This window comes from Notolepis coatsorum, assembly GCF_963971535.1.
Source record: "Notolepis coatsorum genome assembly, chromosome: 15".
Lineage (NCBI taxonomy): Eukaryota > Metazoa > Chordata > Actinopteri > Aulopiformes > Paralepididae > Notolepis > Notolepis coatsorum.
The window spans coordinates 59,871,631-59,889,153 of NC_140179.1; the positions used below are offsets into that span (position 1 = coordinate 59,871,631).

Consider the following 17,523-nt stretch of genomic DNA (forward strand, 5'->3'; position numbering starts at 1 on the left):
CGGGTCATGGGGCAGGTAGGGAATAACCCTCCCTTTCTCAGCGGGCCCTTGCCCAGTAGATACATGGGTGAGTATATGGCTGTCACAGGGTTACAGACTAGAGCTTTTTGCATAGTCCAGGACATCTCACATTTACCAACCTGACTGGGAATGTGCATATCCCAGGACATTTGTAAAATCACAGCCCCCCCCCCATAACATATATGTATATATCACAATGTTCAGAAAGACCTTTTGAAGACTTATTTAATGGTCTATTACAGTAGGCCTATATCACAATAACTGCTTAGCCTATGGGAAATCACCATGCTCACCATGTTGTATCGCATGTTAATAGGGAGTGTGATATAGCATCAAACTGAAACTGTAATCTTTAACAAACATTCTCAAATATTTCAGAAATCTGACTTCATATTTGCTTTTTTAGTGTATCATGATTAAAAATAATTAAATAAAAGAATTATGTCAATACCGATATTGCCCAGTCCTATGTACAAGTAGAACTATCAAAATACTGTCTGCGTATAGTGGGCATATTGTCTAACAGTCTTGTGTCCCATAACCCATAGTCCTGTTGTGCCTTTTTGTATTTGTGTATTTTATAGGACATTGATTTTATGCTTTGACTGTACTGTACAGCACTTTGGTTGGCTCTCGAGCTTTTAAATGTGCTCTATAAACAAATTACTTGACTTGACTTGACTTAACCCTGTGTCCTCAGTACACCTATTATCGTAGAAGCGGTGAGCTTTATATTGGCGGAATCAAGTCCCACAAGTACAACAACAATAGATGCTTGTCTGATGACGGCAGCAGCGACAACACGCCTGGCCTGTACGACTGCAAAGTAGCCATGCAGGAAGGAATAGGCATTCAGTGGGATTTCACACAGGTATGCAGATAACCTCTCAACACGAGATTCTGTCCAGTAAATATTTCAGAATTGGTTCCACAGTTGGAAACAGGTATGCTGAGTTGGTAAATTGTGTGAACTAGTGCACTCCACGGCCACGCACATTAACATGCATAATGTCGAGAACCGTGGTATTCCTGCTTGGGGTTTTCGAGAACCGCACATCCACTCCACTTCACATTCAGCACTGCATTTACATGGGCCTGCCGAAATACACCTACCGAGTGTGAAGTCCATCGGATGAACAGTCCTGGAGATAGGTGACCAGGTGTCCCCCTTTTTGTACTGTTATTTATTGTTTTAAATATTCAAACTTTATCACTTGACAGTAATGTCTTGTGTTCGATTATTTTTTTTTGCTTCGAAAAGAGGGACATCCTCTCAATATGTGGGACGCGGTCTCAAATGGTGGGACAGTACAACCAAAAGGGGGACACCTGGTCAATTTGGACACACAGGAGCATTTTGGTTATTTAAAGGTGCAGTGCCTTGTCCGGAACTGGTTGCTTGCTTGGCCCTCGGAGGTCTTCACACGCAACACTGCACTTCCCTGGGTCCTCAGCGACACGTGTGCCAGGTGTGAAGTCGACGGGATGGACGGTTCTCAAGATAGTCAAAGGACAGCCGTCTAACTTTAGATGAGAGAAAGGGAGAGGAAGGGAGATAAAATGGGGGGGAGAGACAGAGAGGGAGGGAGGGAGGGAGAGAGAGAGAGATCCACCACCAGTGTATCGCTGAAAATAAGATTCAGAGTATGACAAAAAGTCTTGTGAAGATAGACAATCATGTTTCTGTTCTTCTTTTCTTCTAGGGCAAGGAGCTGAAGAACAGAAAGACACAAAGGTGTTTGGAAATCATTAAAAGCAAACTTATAGTACAAGACTGCACCGGCCAAAGATGGGAAATCCAAAATATTATCAAACCCTTCTGAGGTAGTATGAAGGGAATTTGTGTGTGTGTGTGTGTGTGTGTGTGTGTGTGTGTGTGTGTGTGTGTTTGTGTGTTTGTGTACGTGTGCGTGTGCGTGTGCGTGTGCGTGTGCGTGTGTGTGTGTGTGTGTGTGTGTGTGTGTGTGTGTGTGTGTGTGTGTGTGTTAGGTGGACATCAGGTGGAAACGTTCTGGACTGGCCCGCCTCCAGAGCGACAAATTTGAAGACGCTAGACTACTTTGCTGTCAGACGGACCCGTGTTAAGGCGTGGGAACCCCTTTTATTAAGCTCGAATCGTATTGGCTAATAATTGGTTGTGGAGTCCATAACCATGAACCACATGTGGAAGCTAGAAAAAGACACCTGCCAGTGAGCACAGAGTGACTGCCAGCCTGCCTCAGTGAGTCTGACAGTGTTAGAGAGAGTGAGAAGGAGAAGAGGGAGAAAATTCAACAAAAAAAATTATAACACAGAGATGAAAAATAATGATTCTTTTATTATTATTGTAAACTATATAAAAAAAATATTATTTGTATTTAAAAATTTTATTTAAATTAAAAAATGTAACTGTTCATATTTTTCTGGGGAAGCCTGGCTTCCAGGAATATTCACCACTGGTCTGAAGATATGACCTTCCTCTGTTCTCACAGTGTGGCCGTGGAGCTACTTCTTGAAGAACAGTGGCTTTTGTCTTCCATCCATCAGGATCGTCAAACCTAACTGTTTTCCCTATTGTTAGGTTTTAGTGAGTTTTTCCTTACCTTCGCGTGGGGTATGTCTGGGAGTGTTTGCATTCATTCATTTATTTGCATTTATTTTAAATTTGTTGGACCTTATGGTGTTCTTGTTTTGTTCTTGACTTATTGTTATGTTTCTTCTTGACTTGTTTAAAGAAGACGTGTCCGGGCCATGGGGACATTAACGTGTGTTGTCGGGCCTTACAAATAAATTTGATTTGATTTGATTTGATTTGATTTGTCTTTGCTTGATAGTGGTGGAAGCTGCTTGGTTGTTCTGTCATAGAATGACTTCTGTTTCATCTTCTCAAGTTCAAGTTCAAGTTCTTTAATAGTTGTCATACAGAAGTACAGAATACTTTCATACAAAATGCTTCTTACTGTTACGCTCCAGAGACTGTGCTAGACAAGATAGTATCAAATAACATAATAACATAATATAGCATGAATTTAGAAGAAGAAAATGAGGTCACAGTGTTCGGTATAGACATATGTACAATGTTCTGAGTTACCATATAATATACAATACACAATACTATGCAGTGTACTAATGTACAGTACTATCTAGTGCAAAGCAGAAATGGGATGAGGTACAATTTTAGGTACAATTTACAGTAAGGTGTACGAGTTGTAGTGCAATCCTTCATCCATAAATATAAAGTGTGGGGAGTGGGTGCTACAGTGTGTTTGTTTAAAGTGGGTGTGTGCTATAAAGTGTGTGGAGTGGGTGCTACAGTGTGTTTGTTTAAAGTGAGTGTGTGCGTGTGGATGTGTGTGCTATGTGCGTTTGGTGGTTGTTGTTGTGTAGTGTTCATTCATTGTTCGTTTAGCAGCCTGTAGCTTTTGTTCCCACTTTGGATGTTTCTTCTGCTTTGAGTAGCTCGGCAGTGTGGAATGCAGCTTTCGATTCATCAGCAGCTCAGCAGGTGACAGTCCGTAAGCGAGAGGTGATGCTCTGTAGCTCAGAAGAGCAAGGTAGGGATCTGAGTCACTGTCAGCAGCTTTCTTCAAGAGCTGCTTGAGGATGTGGACTCCTTTTTCAGCTTTTCCATTTGACTGTGCATACGGAGGACTAGATGTCACATGCTTGAAGCCATACCTTTTTGCAAATTCCTGCCAATCTCTGCTCTTGAAGCATGGCCCGTTGTCACTCACCACTGTGTTTGGTATGCCGTGTCTGGCGAAGAACGATTTTGTACGTGTTATGAGACAGGTTGATGATGTATTTGATAGCAATGCCATTTCAGGGAAGTTCGAGTGATAGTCAATGACCACTACCAGTTGCGGACTGGGACCATAATTCCTACCTGGAATTTGACTCAGGCAGGCCAGGCCCATACCCATGTATCTTGCTGCGTTGTATCACGTGGTGGCACTGTAGAGGCTGTATATACTAGTATAAATCCGACCTTCAGCACCATGGACAGCGACGCTGTAACAAAACATGCACCATACAAGTTTTATACACTACACCAAAGTGTAGAATAACTACTTTCCAAATAATGGATTGTCCAAATGTCGGGTTATAATACGAAAGTGTCCTTTATAGAAGTTTACCGGTGCAGTTACATTACATTTCTCTACTTCACTGGCGCTCTCTGTGATCTAGTCGATTAATTATAGTATCACTCACCTTCGCGCTGCTGCCGTCAGTTCAACATAATGACGCGTTCCTTACATCTCCGCGGCTTCAATATCAGCATCCAAATCATCCATCAGACTTATAGCTGTTCTATTTCACGGTCAGGTTCCAACAAACTGTCTTCTTTAACTCCCAGCAGTACATCCAATAAAGTGATCAAGTGATCAACATCCGGAGTTTCCACGTCAATTTCAATGTCCATCTGCGATTCAAAACTCGTGTAGTAACACCTCTGATTGCGCCCCGCTTTCGTCTCATTCTTTCCATTTTAGTCCAACGTTCGTCTTCACCCATTCTAGAGCTATCCAAAACGTTCATATCTCCCGGGTCTCGGCAGTTGATCTCATCATGATTTAAATGAATAGGCTTGTTTGAGATTGGCGACTGGCGAGGCCTGCGCAGGTGCACTGCATCACGCTGGGTTGTGAATAACAAGTTAACTCATTCCTGCCTGCTTGCCTGAACTTATATATGCGCAAATAGAAACATGTATACCGACCTGGCCTGCTTCGGAGTTCAGTGGCCTGACTGCGGGCACAAACAAACAAATTTAAAAATAAAAAAAAAAGCATTTGCCGGTCTGCCAGGGCAGCCAGGCCAGCCAGGCCATGCCAGTCTGCCAGGCCACCGGGAAAACTCCCGGTGCTCCCGATGGCCAGTCCGCTAGTGACCACTACATGATATTAAACAAATCCATTCCTACTTTATGCCATGGTGCTGTTGGCACATCATAGGCTCTTTGGTTTGCTTGTTCCTATGTCTCTGGCATGTTCCACATCCACTTTGTTGATCCCAGGCCAGAAGACTGCGTCTCTCGCTCTTCTCTTGCATTTCTCGACACCGAGATGACCTTCATGGATCCTCTGTAGTATGTCCCTTCTCAGTTCTTGTGGAATGACAATTCTATTTGTCTTCAGCAACAGTCCATCAACAACTCTCAGTTCACCTCTGATGTCGTAGAACAGTGGACAGGAACCTACAGGCCAGTGGCGGCTGGTGAATTCTTCTCCAGGGGGGGCGCTATACCAAAATGTTTGCAAACATGTACCGAGGTATCACAATGTCACATACACAGACACAAACACGCGCGTGCACGCATTGGCGAAACCACACACTGAGTATAGCCTACTGTGCACGTCAGAGCTTCGGCGAAACCACAAGGTACGAATATTTAAGTAGGTACAGTACATCAATCAATATATGATCATTCAATGCAGCCACGTTTCCAATAGCGCCTACACAAACATGCACGCACGCTCTCTCTCTCTCTCTCTTCCAGTTGGGAGCACTACACTAGCACTGTAATATCTTTGTGCATGCTCCCACGCGCACGCCCATATTCCGATCCATACAATAATAATCACAGATGTATATATTGCCATTTGAGACAAGTTACCAATACATTGTCCCATGGGTTATGCCCCCCCCCCGCTGGGAAATTAATTAGTATCCCCCTCCTCTATCTCTCTCTCTCTCTCTCTCTCTCTCTCTCTCTCTCTCTCTCTCTCTCTCTTCCAGTCGGGAGCACTAGCATATCACTGTAATATCTTTGTGCATGCTCCCACGCGCACGCCCGTAATCCTATCCGTACAATAATAATCACAGATGTATATATTGTCATTTGAGACAAGTTACCAATAAATCGTCCCGTGGGTTATGCCCCCCCCCCCGCGGCGAAATTAATTAGTATCCCCCTCCTCTATCTCTCTCTCTCTCTCTCTCTCACACACAGCATTAAGTACCTTACGTGGAATCCCAAGCAGGCAAGCACTACACAATTTAGAAGATTGCAAAGGATCAGACCTAGTAGTATACAGTATATACCAAGAATAACTTCAGTATGAGTACAGCATATTTTGCATATTGTTAAAAGAGCCAAGGCTGGCTTGCGTAAATTAAACATATGACTCACTTACCATCAGACAGAAGAGTTGAAGGGGGCGAGATATTCAGCTGTCCACAAGCCTTAATCCACTTTAAAAAAATTAAAATAAAGTGTTTCATGTCCTTTACTCCAGTAACAGTCCATGGGCATGTTGTATCTGTCCCCGTCGTTTTAAAAAGCAGGCATGGGAAGACAATACGGCATTTGCATGACTGCATCCAGCTAGCCATATAGCTCCTTGTTAGCCAACACTTCTTACCGAATCAGCTAGAAAACGACAGAAGTTTTTCTTACAGTGTCCGTCTTTCAAATGCTGTTGCTTTGATGGATTTAACAGAATTATCCATGGTAGTTAGCTATAAATCGAAAATGAAAATACTCCTCGAAACGGCAAGTCTTTTCTGTTTGAAGACTGGTGACGAGTGACAACAGAGTGGCGCACAGAGTGCGTGACTGCTTGCTTTGTTTGAGCGCTAGAAAGCCGCGCCCCCAGACATCATATTTATGACCCTTGATAGGCTAAATTTATTTGCTTGAATCATTTACATTGGGCGCTTGCGCGCAGTGACGCAGAGTCAATGTGCGTTAAGGACTAGCGCCCAGGTTTGGAGGTAGGTATTTCTGAGAGTGACGTCAATCACAAACGAGGGGGGAGAAAGAATAGCATGCACAAAACAATGATTTATATACTATATTAACGTTATTGTGCATTTTAATAGTCATTATTATTCATTTTAAACACGTTTTTTTTATTTTTAGAGCTTCAAAATATCTAAAATAAAAAACACAAGTTCTTCTTCTCTCTCTCAATCAGGGGGGACGGCGCCCCCTATTGGCCGGCCGCCACTGCTACAGGCCATCCATTTTGCATGTTTCCAACAATACATTGCAGCTCTGTGTCTTTCGCTGTTTCTTCAGCTGTTTGTCTGGACTTTGTGTCTGATACAGGAAGCGAAGCGCAGTAGCCACCATGTTGACATGGCTTTGAACACCTTCTTCAGTTGTGCTCACACCTTTCCCTGTGGGTGCCTGTGAGAGCGCATCGGCGAGTATCGGGTGTTTTCCTGGTGTGTAGATCAGCTCAAAGTCGTATCTCTGCATTTTCATCATCATGCGCTGAATCCTTGGCGACATTTTATTTACGTTTTTTTTATGATGGCAACCAGATGGCAACCTTCGGCTTAACACTAAAAAGACCAAATGCATCTTATTCGATCGCAAAAATAAAAAACCCAGCCCCCCCCAAGATCCCTTGCGCTGATGACACCGAACTGGAGTTTGTCAAGTCCTACAAATATCTAGGGCTTTGGCTGGACTCTTCCCTTGCTTTCTCCATTCACATTAACAATCCTTTTTTTTGTATCCACTTTTTCCTCCCCATTTTTCTCCCATCCCAATTTTGTATTTCCAATTCTTCCCTCCCCTGTCTTGAACGTTGCTAGACTATGCCTCCCACTGGTCGGCTGTAGTGAGGATAGAAGCCTTGCATCACGTGTCCCCTCCGGTACACGAGGAGGCAGCCTGTCGCATCTTTTCACCGCAGCAGCTCGAACTCTCAGTGGCGAGGAGTAACGTGTGGGAGGCTCACGCTGCCCCCGATACTTCCTGTTTCCGCCGCACCGGCGTCACCCAACCGACCTGTAGGAGTCGCTGTCCACAACGTCCAATCCCCACCCACCGGCTTTCCCACCCTCTAACCAGGGCCGGATTAACGACTGGGTCATTTGGGCCGCGGCCCGTGGGCCTCTAGTGACGAGGGGCCTCCCAATTTTTTTATTATTATTTTGGAGATCGATGTCATACTATGACACTGAAATGAAAAAATATTTCATCAACTAAAATATTTAGTCAACTAAAATATTTCATCAACTAAAATATACAGTACGTCACACCCCGTGCCTTTCCCTGCCGTCTGCAAGTGGCTAATCTTGAGTTTCCGACCCCCCAGTAAGCTAACCATGGATAAATCCAAAAAAAGTCTGAGGAAAATAGAGGGTTTAATTCAGCGTGGACAGATTAATTTGCTTTCACGACTAACAATGCAGGCTTACCTGTAGCCTATGCCTGATATGTGGTGCGAAATTTGCAAACAACGATTACTGTCATTTTGATTACTGTAGTTTGCCTGGTATGTAGCCTTGGTTAGTGGCTGCCCCACCAATGTTTTACATGTAAAAACGCCACTGTGCGTGCGTGCACGTGTATGTGTGTGTGGGGGCCTCCACAAGAGTCTGGCCCAGAGGCCTCTGAATTCTTAATCTGGCCTTGCCTCTAACACTGCCAAATTGTGTTAGTATGACGGCCGGCCAAGCCGGTAGCAACGCAGAGAGCTGGGCTCGATACCAGCATCTCCTGCGTTAGTGGCGAGCGCCTTGCCCACTGTGCCACTCAGCCGCCTCACATTCAGTCTAAAATGAAAGCCAGACTGGCATTTCTCTTCCGTAACAACGCTTCCTTCACACGCTCCGCAAAACTCACCCTTGTAAAGATGACTGTCTTGCCCATCCTGGACTGTCATCTATAAAATGGCTTCAAAGACGGCTCTACACAAACTGGACACTCTTCACCATTCTGCCATCCGTTTGCCACCAATGCACCCTTTTTTTTTTTTTGATCCACTTTTTCTCCCATTTTTCTATATTTTCTCCCATCCCAATTTCGTATCATCCAATTCAACCCTCCCCTGTTTCTTGCCTCCCACAAGCCGGCTGCAATGTGGACTAAGTCATACATAGCACAAGTCCCCTCCGGTACTTGAGGTAACAGCAGTCGCATCTTTTCACCTGCGCAGCTCGATCTCTCAGTGTCGAGGAGTAACGCGTGGGAGGCTCACGCTGCCCCAGACACTTCCTGATTCTACTGCGCAGGCGCACCAACCGACTTGTAGGAGTCGCTTGTTCACAACGTTCGATCCCCACCCTTCAGTTTTCCCTCCCCGTAATACGGCCAATGTGTATTACTGCGGACGACCAGCCAAACTGAAAAACAATGTGGAGAGCTGGATTCGAACACGCGAATCCTAGCGTCTCCACACTGGTGGCGAGTGCCTTGCCCACTACACCACCTAGCCGCCTCCACCAATGCACCCTTTAATACACATCACTGTGACCTTTACAAACTGGTTGACTGGCCCTCCCTCCACACCCGCCGACTCCAACATTGGTTCCACTCCATTTACAAGACAATCCTGGGCAAGACCCCACCTTATCTTTCCGCCCTGCTCCACCTTTCTCAGAGCACTTACGGCACAAGATCAAGCAAGCTCATCAAACTAAACATCCCAAGATCCAAGACCACCTTCGGCCGAACCTCCTTTCACTTTGCAGCAGCTTATGATTGGAACGCTTTTCAAGACACCCTTACACTTACAGCTCTTACTTCACTGACTGCCTTCAAGAATATACTCAACACGCTCTCCTGGGCCCCGTTCCTTGTACCTGGATAACTGAGTTAGCCGGATAACTTTAACTGGATAACTGAGTTAGCCGGACTTTCCGGTTCCCCGTACGTGGATTTTCCAAATCACCATGACAACAGATCCAAAAGTTTGAGCCTGGTCGAAAGCAGAGTTTAAGTTCAAGTTAGCCTGAACCATCGCCACGCCCCCGCAAAGAAGTGACAGCCCGTTTCCTGAAACTATTCCCACAGTCTACGATCTGCATTATACCATTCTGAATTACGTTTTTGTGCTCCATTCTTCCAGAGGGGGCTTTTGAAATGTAAAATAGACCCAAAATGCTGATACTAAATTCACTTTGTCCTAAATAATGCACGTTATATATACCGTGGCGCTCGCTCGTGCGATGTACACATTATGTGGTTATTTTAATTGTAACTGGGATTAAGATGTCTGATGAGATGCGCTGTTTGACGGATTTGAGAAATTGAATGAGCCGTTGACGTCACATTAATGAATGAGGATAAAGAGATAAACTTCATTCAAAACAAAGGATATTCTAAACACGGGTCTCTCGTTCATTAATGTATAAACAATGAATTTATCCCATCTGGCACAGTGGTGCAGCGGTAGTGCTCAAGCCTGCCACGCGGAGGCCAGCCGTGTATAGGTGTAACAGACTGACAGCCAATGAAATGGGTGCATTTGTCACGCTGTCCAAGGAGCTGAACTGCTCTCGTGCAGCAGTGTTCGAATCCCGGTCGGGGCAAAAGCCTGTCATACATTATCAAAGATAAACAGCTATGTTGAATCAATAAACATGAATATCACTAAATAAACATGAATATTGCACAGATTTAGATTATAATAGTAAAGCTATTATAATAGTTCGATGGTTGTGATGGCAAAGTTTGCGTCAGGTTCCTTACTGTATATTTGCATATCGTATGTCACAAATGTAACAGTACTATATACCTGTATGTCATGTATGTCCCTGTCATAAATGTCATGTATGTCATAAATGTCACTATGAATTGAAAATGGCAGACCCTGATGTAAACAAGACAAATGTCTTTCTCTGCTCTGCATCCCCTTAAACATTTTGTGTATTGAGCCGTACTGTATTGTACCCATTCTGCAATCTGTTAAATAAAGTTTTCATTCATTAATTCTGTCCCCGTCTCTCCTTGTTGCACATATTTAGATTATCATTAGATTGTAGCGGCAGAGGTTTTTGTCAACTTAAATCATGTTTCTTAATTTATGCACAGGACTGTGTGTGGATGACCACAGGCCTGTGGTCCCCAACACCGGGGTTCAAAACCCGGTGTTTCCAATATGATTTTTTTGAATATAATATTAATGATTATACGCCAAAGTAGCCTGGTTTTAAGTTAAAATATTATAAATCTACATGCATTGAGGATGTCATTCTTTATATAGCTCTCAACGTGCACCAAATTGAATTATTCCTATATTGCAAAAAGAAGGAAAAGACTAGGGTCTCGAACCCCGGTCGTCTGCGTGATAGTCAAAACAACAACCCGTTAGACCACATTGGAGATAAGTTAAAGATCGACTATACATCAATCAATGGGTAAGAGAGCCGTATCGTAATTCTGTATAAGTTTAACTAATTATTTTCGCTAGCAAGATCTCATTTGATTATTCAATCCAGCAGGCAAGTTTAAAGAAATATAATCTGATTGATTGAGGTAATGAGGGACTTAAAATTAGCCTATAGATAACGCATTTAACTTGTCGGCGAGGCGATTGAGCCGTATTGCAATCTGTCAATAAAGTTTTAAATCAATTAATCAATCAATGCCGTTAGAGAATCAGGATCTCTGCCATCGATACGTGCTGGCTTTTCGCCTGAAGCGGCCGCGCGCATTTAGCCTGAGTCGCAAGTCTGGCTTGAGTTAACGAGACTGAATCCACCTTCGAGGAACAGGAAAATCCCGGCTTCGAACATCGGGCTAACTGAAGCTGGATAATGACATCTTGATCGACTTAGTTGAACCAGGTACAAGAAACAGGGCCCGGCTCTTGCCAATGCTGACACCCCAGTTTCACACTTGCATACACCCTCTCACAGACAACATACAAGCACTCATTCATCTTCATACTCGCACCTAAACACACACATCTGTTTGCATACACATGCACACACACACACTTTCACCCCCCCCCCCTACTCCTCCCCTGTTTATTTCTTTTGTACATAGGCTGTGCATGTGTTTATTTGTTTGTTTGTTTATTTGTTTATGTGTATGATTCTTAACTGTGTTTTTATTTTGTTATATATATATATTTGTACTCCTGTTGGGGCCTCCTGGACCAGATCGACATTGTAAATAAGAAACCTGTTCCTAATGTTTTATCTGGCTAAATAAAGGTAAAAAAATAAAATCTGTCTCTACTGTGAAGGAGGGTAGGCCATATATGTAGCTGTGAAACCTCTCTAGGCCAAACACTTCATAGGCATTCTTTTTCGATTTATCTACACTCAGTCTCTGTCATGAGCCTGGATGCATAGGCCACGGGTTTCCAATTCTCACCTTCAGTCTGTAGGAGTACTCCTCCAATTCCGTCCTTGGAAGCATCCGTCGACACTTTAATCCTCTTCGCAGACTTCCACCAGAGCCTTGAACACTGAACTCTCCACACACAAGCACACACAACACACACACTGTACACGCTCACACACTAGCAGCCACTTTAACATGAGCACACACACACTCATGCTGCACACGCTCACACTTATGGTCACTTTACAAAAGGAAAGGTCACTTTAAGAATAGTATAACTTGAGATTGTAAAATATAGCATTGTATAGCAGTGTACATAAAGACCCAGTGCCTCATCCCTAGCTAACAGTGCATTGCACTACCACAGGACCTAGCATGTCCTACCATGCTCTGTAAATAACTCATGTACATATACCGATATGCCCTACTTTGTTTACTTGTTTTTTGCACAATGTCCTTCTATTGGATTCTTATTATATATTACTATTGTATTATGCACAATCGTTGCGCGCAAGACCCCCCGCATTTCATTGTATACTTGTATGCCGTGACAAATAAAACTCTTGACTTGACTTGAGTCATAGAATGCCAACACAGGTGCAGTTGTCAGTGTCTCTTTGAGCCTTGCCACTCATGCTCATGTTTGGATGCCCATTTTAACTCATCCCATTTATTTAGATATCCCATCTATCTTTGATCATGAACACTAGTAAATTTATTTTACTACAGCAGATCAGGCTACTTGGGGATTAGATGACTTGGGGCTCGTATAGTAGTGTACATAAGACCCAGTGCCTCATCCGTAGCTTAACACTGTATTGCACTATCGCAGGACCTTAGCATGTCTTTATGTACATTATACCTGTTATGTCTTATCCTTATTACTTGTATTATTGCACAATCGCTGCGGGCATGACCACCCGCATTTCACTGTATGCCTTGTATGCCCTGACAAATAAAACTCTTGACTTGACTTGACTGGCAGAGCGTCTCGCTTTTCGACCCTGAAGACCCTTGGCTGTTTTCACGTGAAATTCAGACTCGGAAGGGTGAGCATGGCCACTACACCGTGCTATATACGACCGGAGGTAGGTGTGGCTATAGGTAGATGTAAGGTGCATGATTGTTTTTTTCAGACAAGTGCAATAGGCACACGAGACGCTCTGCCAGTAGTCCTATAACTAGGGTTATAGGATAACCACTGTTACACCATTAACCGTGTGATTATTTCCCTAATTCAAGAAAAGATTCCTTTTGCAGAGCGTATTGTCAAAAATTGCCCCCATTGCCATTGCACACACACTCACTTTAAACAAACACTCACCATTAACATTCACTTTAGACTTCACTTTTTAACACTACACCTATTTGTATCTATTTATTACAAAAATATTTGCATTACACCCATACCTAATTTTTGCATTTTGCACTTGAAAAAGTTTGCGTTTTGTACCTCATTGTTTGCATTTTGTACTTTAGGTTGTACTTTAGTTTGTATAATGTATTATTATTTTGTATAGTGTTTGGACCTTATTCTTTTAACTTTTTTACTGTATGTATTCTCAGGGGGCTCATACAGAACCAAGCATTTCACTGTCTGTAATATACATGTACTTTTTGTGTATGTACTTGACAAATAAAACAAAACTTGAAACTTGAAAGCATTAAACACAATAGTTCTGATAGTGGGATATCTTATGCCAGACTTGGGGGTTGTGTTTTCAATTGGTTTGGGGGGTAGGATTTGAATTTTATTTAATTTCTTTTGTTTGTGTTTAGGTTTCAGTTTTAATTTTATTAGGTTTGGATAGGGTCGTGATGTTAGGGTTGGGTACTATTTTGTTTAGTTTGTTCTGGGTTTATTGGTTTTTCTTTATTGTTTGCTTTCCTTTGCCGGGTTCTTGCTTTATCCGCTTCAGTTGCTGGGTTGTACAGTAGGTGGCGGTATGAGCCTTTCTGTGGTTGCGACCCGCCATTAATTCCAAAGAAGAAGAAGAAGAAGAAGAAGAACACACGCAGACAACAGGAAGTGGTTGCTGGCGGGAATGTTGCGTCACAGTTTGAAAGAGTCTGGCTCAGCGTCCCAAAGCAGATCCACGTTATAAAGGTAACGTTGCTGTAGAGGCGATTTAGACACGATTTATCCACGTTATTTCATCCAGAATATTGCTACACGTGTCATTTTCTTTTACAGTATTGACAGTTTATTTCATAACATAGCTAGCTAGTCACCAAAGTAGCTATACTAACGTTGACAAACAAGATTTTGAACTCTTTAAGCTAATGTTTACCTACAGGATCTAACGTTAGCTAATTAGAAACATTAAAGGTGTACTGTATATTTGCATATCTTGTATGTCACAAATGTAACAGTACTGTATAAATGTCATGATTATATTAGATTATTTATATTATATCTGTATGTCATCTATGTCATAAATGTTATGAATTGAAAATGGGGGACCCTGATGTAAACAAGACGAGTCTTTCTCTGCACTGCATCCCCTTAACAACTGTGTATTGAGCTGTACTAAGTTTTCAATCAATAAATCAATCACTATATCGTTTAGAGAGATAGCTGCTTACATGTATAGAGCCTGCTACTATAACGTACGTCTTTATATTAGAGTCTGTATCTCGTTTTATTATGAATTTGAAGAACACTCATTTTGAAGCACTGTACACACCAAACAGAAGCCTAGCAGATGCATCTTTGAATAGTAAATATATTTGTAAAAAAACATTGCTCGCCATGCCATTGTAAACAATAGTAAAATGGTAAATTTTTCCAGTTTTCAGTCCCAGAGCATAGTTTATTGTAATGTTTATTTTCATATACGATAAAATCTTCCCACACAACCCTGAGTTGAAAACGTATCCCCCAAAACTACACACTGCACCTTTAACACACAGCTGCTTTCTCTTAACGTTGTCACACAGCTGTCCGTGGTTCAGCATGAAGGCTGAGATGGAGAAGATTGTCTCCCTGTCAGTCGGAGACAGCACCACCGAGCTGCAACACTATCTCTCTTCTCTGACGGATGATCAGGTAGCTCATCACCTGCACAGCCTCATCCCAGTCTGGGCATCAATCAATACCGTCCGTCACCGTCAAAATCACAGATGCGCTTCAGTTACAGTGAAACAGAGTTTTGAGTGTAGTGCACACGCGCCAGCAGAGGGCGAGACCAGTCCTCACTAGTGGAGCGAGTGGGTCACAACGGTGTTCACGTTTTACGGTAATGTTGCGACAGTGCTGTGAAAATACCGCAAAGCGTTGTGACGAGAGTTGGTGTGTGTTGTTGTGGTGCACTCGTGGAGCAAGCAAATAATCCGTCTCTTATTATATGTGAACTAAAGAGTACAAGGTTTACACAACAGCCCCCACCCGCCTTTTTATTGTATTTGTACCGTCCTGTACTATCCGCTGTCAGCTGTTTATCTCTCTCTGAGCTTGATTAACTAGCGTTAGCTCACATTAACTAGCGTTAGCTCTGCGGCTACTCTTAGATTACCCTGAACTAAATCAATGACTAGGTTATAAAGCATTCGAGTAGTTTTCACTGCACATAGAAGTAGCCACACAACGGGAGCATTTCGGGAGCATATGACCAAAACCCAGGCAATTTCGAGCAATTTAAGGAATCAAATAGTCTGCCATGGCTAGGCTTCTGACTACCATTCTGAGAGCTGACGATGATTTGTTTACTTGGTAACACGGGTTGCCCCCCCCCCCCCCCGCTGATGAAAATGAAAGTCATACCGTCATATACTGTACACCGGGGTATTATGTCATAAAGGTATGACGGTGTGAAAGAAATGATACCGCCCAAGCCTAGCCTGTATGCTCTGTAGCAGGGGTGGCCAACCAGTCAGAGATTAAGAGCCACAAAAATGACTGTGGTACCACAAAGAGCCACACCATATACCAGCGTTTCTCAACTTTTTTTTCAGTCACGGCACCCTTCATGTGTTTATAGGTCTCACCCTCTGACCTCTGAAGTTGCTAATGTCTTTTTTATTTGGGCCTCACAGGGTTAAAAGTACCCTGTGAGACCCCCGGTTGCAAAATTACAAAATCATGTTTAGCCATTAAAAAAAAATAAAAAATAAAAAATAAAAGTCTGTAAATGTTTATTTAAAAAATGTTAAGAAAACATGTCCTGTTGTTCAGCCTCACAATGCTATTTGATAGTAAATGTGTTTATATGTCCCACCCTCTGAAGTTGCTAATGTCTTTTTAATTTGGGCCTCACAGGGTTAACCTCTTATGCCCAAAATATACAGTAAAAGTGTATATTTTCAGCATTACGTTTGTTTACCAATGATTTTAACTGTTATTAGTGAAATATAAGATTATAGAAATCTCAGGGCATTGAGTCGGAAATCGGCGCATATTGACAGGAGGAAGTGGAGCAGCCAAAAGTGAGTGTAGTCTTTTGAAGGAAGAGACTCTGGGCTTTCGAATTTCGAAAAACTACCCTACCCAGCTCACGCCAGCCCCTGTCAATCATCTGACTTCTGGATTTACTTTTTTATTTCTCTTATTTTTTGGGATTATCTCCCACAAACCTTAACGGTATTGCCATAAAACAGAACGCAGTTCGTTTCTCTACCTTTCTGTGAACGTCTAGCAAAAAACGGTGTTGCAATATGATGAAAAATGGTGGAGAAATTTACATTATAAAAAAGATGACATAATTCAGTACTGTATCTACAAAACCTGTTTAATCATCTTCCCTTTATTCATTTGTTTAGATTTTTCAGGTCTGGTAAATTTTAGCATGGTGTTATTCACAGTCAAAGATAATTTTTTTTTTTTTTTTTTTTTAAATATAATTGATATTCTCCTTTGGTTCATTACAATTTACTCAAGCCTACTAAACAGACACTGGGAATACATTCCCTGAGATCCATAGATGTCCCTAGATTCAGATACCAAGAACATGCAAATGGACCATTAAAAAAAAAATCTGTGAATGTTTATTCTACGTCCTTATGGAATGAGTGACGGTATCGGTACCCTTTTTTGGTACTTAACGTAGAATAGAATAGACATACTTTTATTATCCAGAGGGAAATTTTACACTGCAAATCGCTCACATTAAACTTTTAGTTTCTCAAGTTCAAGTTTCTTTATTAGTTGTCATACAGAAGTACAGAATACTTTAATACAAAATGCTTCTTTCTGTTATGCTCCAGAGACTGTGCTAGACAAAAATAGATAAGTATAAAATAAAATAAGTATAGCAACTAAAAAATAGAAGTCACGTACCTGGACACAAGTGTTCAGTATGTACATATGTACAATGTTCAATGCAGAGTAGAAGTAACTGAGTTACCATACAATATACTATACAATATACAATATACTATATAGTGCAAAGCAGAAATGGGATGAGGTACAATTTAGGTACAATTTACAGTAAGGTGTAATGAGGTATGGGTTGTAGTGCAAATTATTTACCAATAAATATAAAGTGTGTTTA

The 17,523-nt window shown here is 42.2% G+C and overlaps 2 protein-coding genes across 2 annotated transcripts in view; both read left to right on the top strand.

The window, feature by feature from the left end:
• LOC311241718 (putative polypeptide N-acetylgalactosaminyltransferase 8) overlaps positions 1 to 2,806 on the top strand; it is a 61,788-nt gene extending 58,982 nt beyond the window's left edge. Inside the window, exons 10-12 of the mRNA XM_084330596.1 lie at positions 722 to 892; positions 1,725 to 1,845; positions 2,493 to 2,806. Of these exons, the coding sequence (XP_084186722.1) occupies positions 722 to 892; positions 1,725 to 1,844 (291 nt within the window). The 3' untranslated portion in view covers position 1,845; positions 2,493 to 2,806. The remainder of the gene's footprint in view (positions 1 to 721; positions 893 to 1,724; positions 1,846 to 2,492) is intronic.
• Positions 2,807 to 14,094: 11,288 nt separating this feature from the next.
• The window catches only part of fanci (FA complementation group I), a 122,967-nt gene continuing 119,538 nt past the window's right edge, over positions 14,095 to 17,523 (top strand). Inside the window, exons 1-2 of the mRNA XM_084330243.1 lie at positions 14,095 to 14,141; positions 14,975 to 15,083. Coding sequence (XP_084186369.1) covers positions 14,991 to 15,083 — 93 coding nt within the window. The 5' untranslated portion in view covers positions 14,095 to 14,141; positions 14,975 to 14,990. The remainder of the gene's footprint in view (positions 14,142 to 14,974; positions 15,084 to 17,523) is intronic.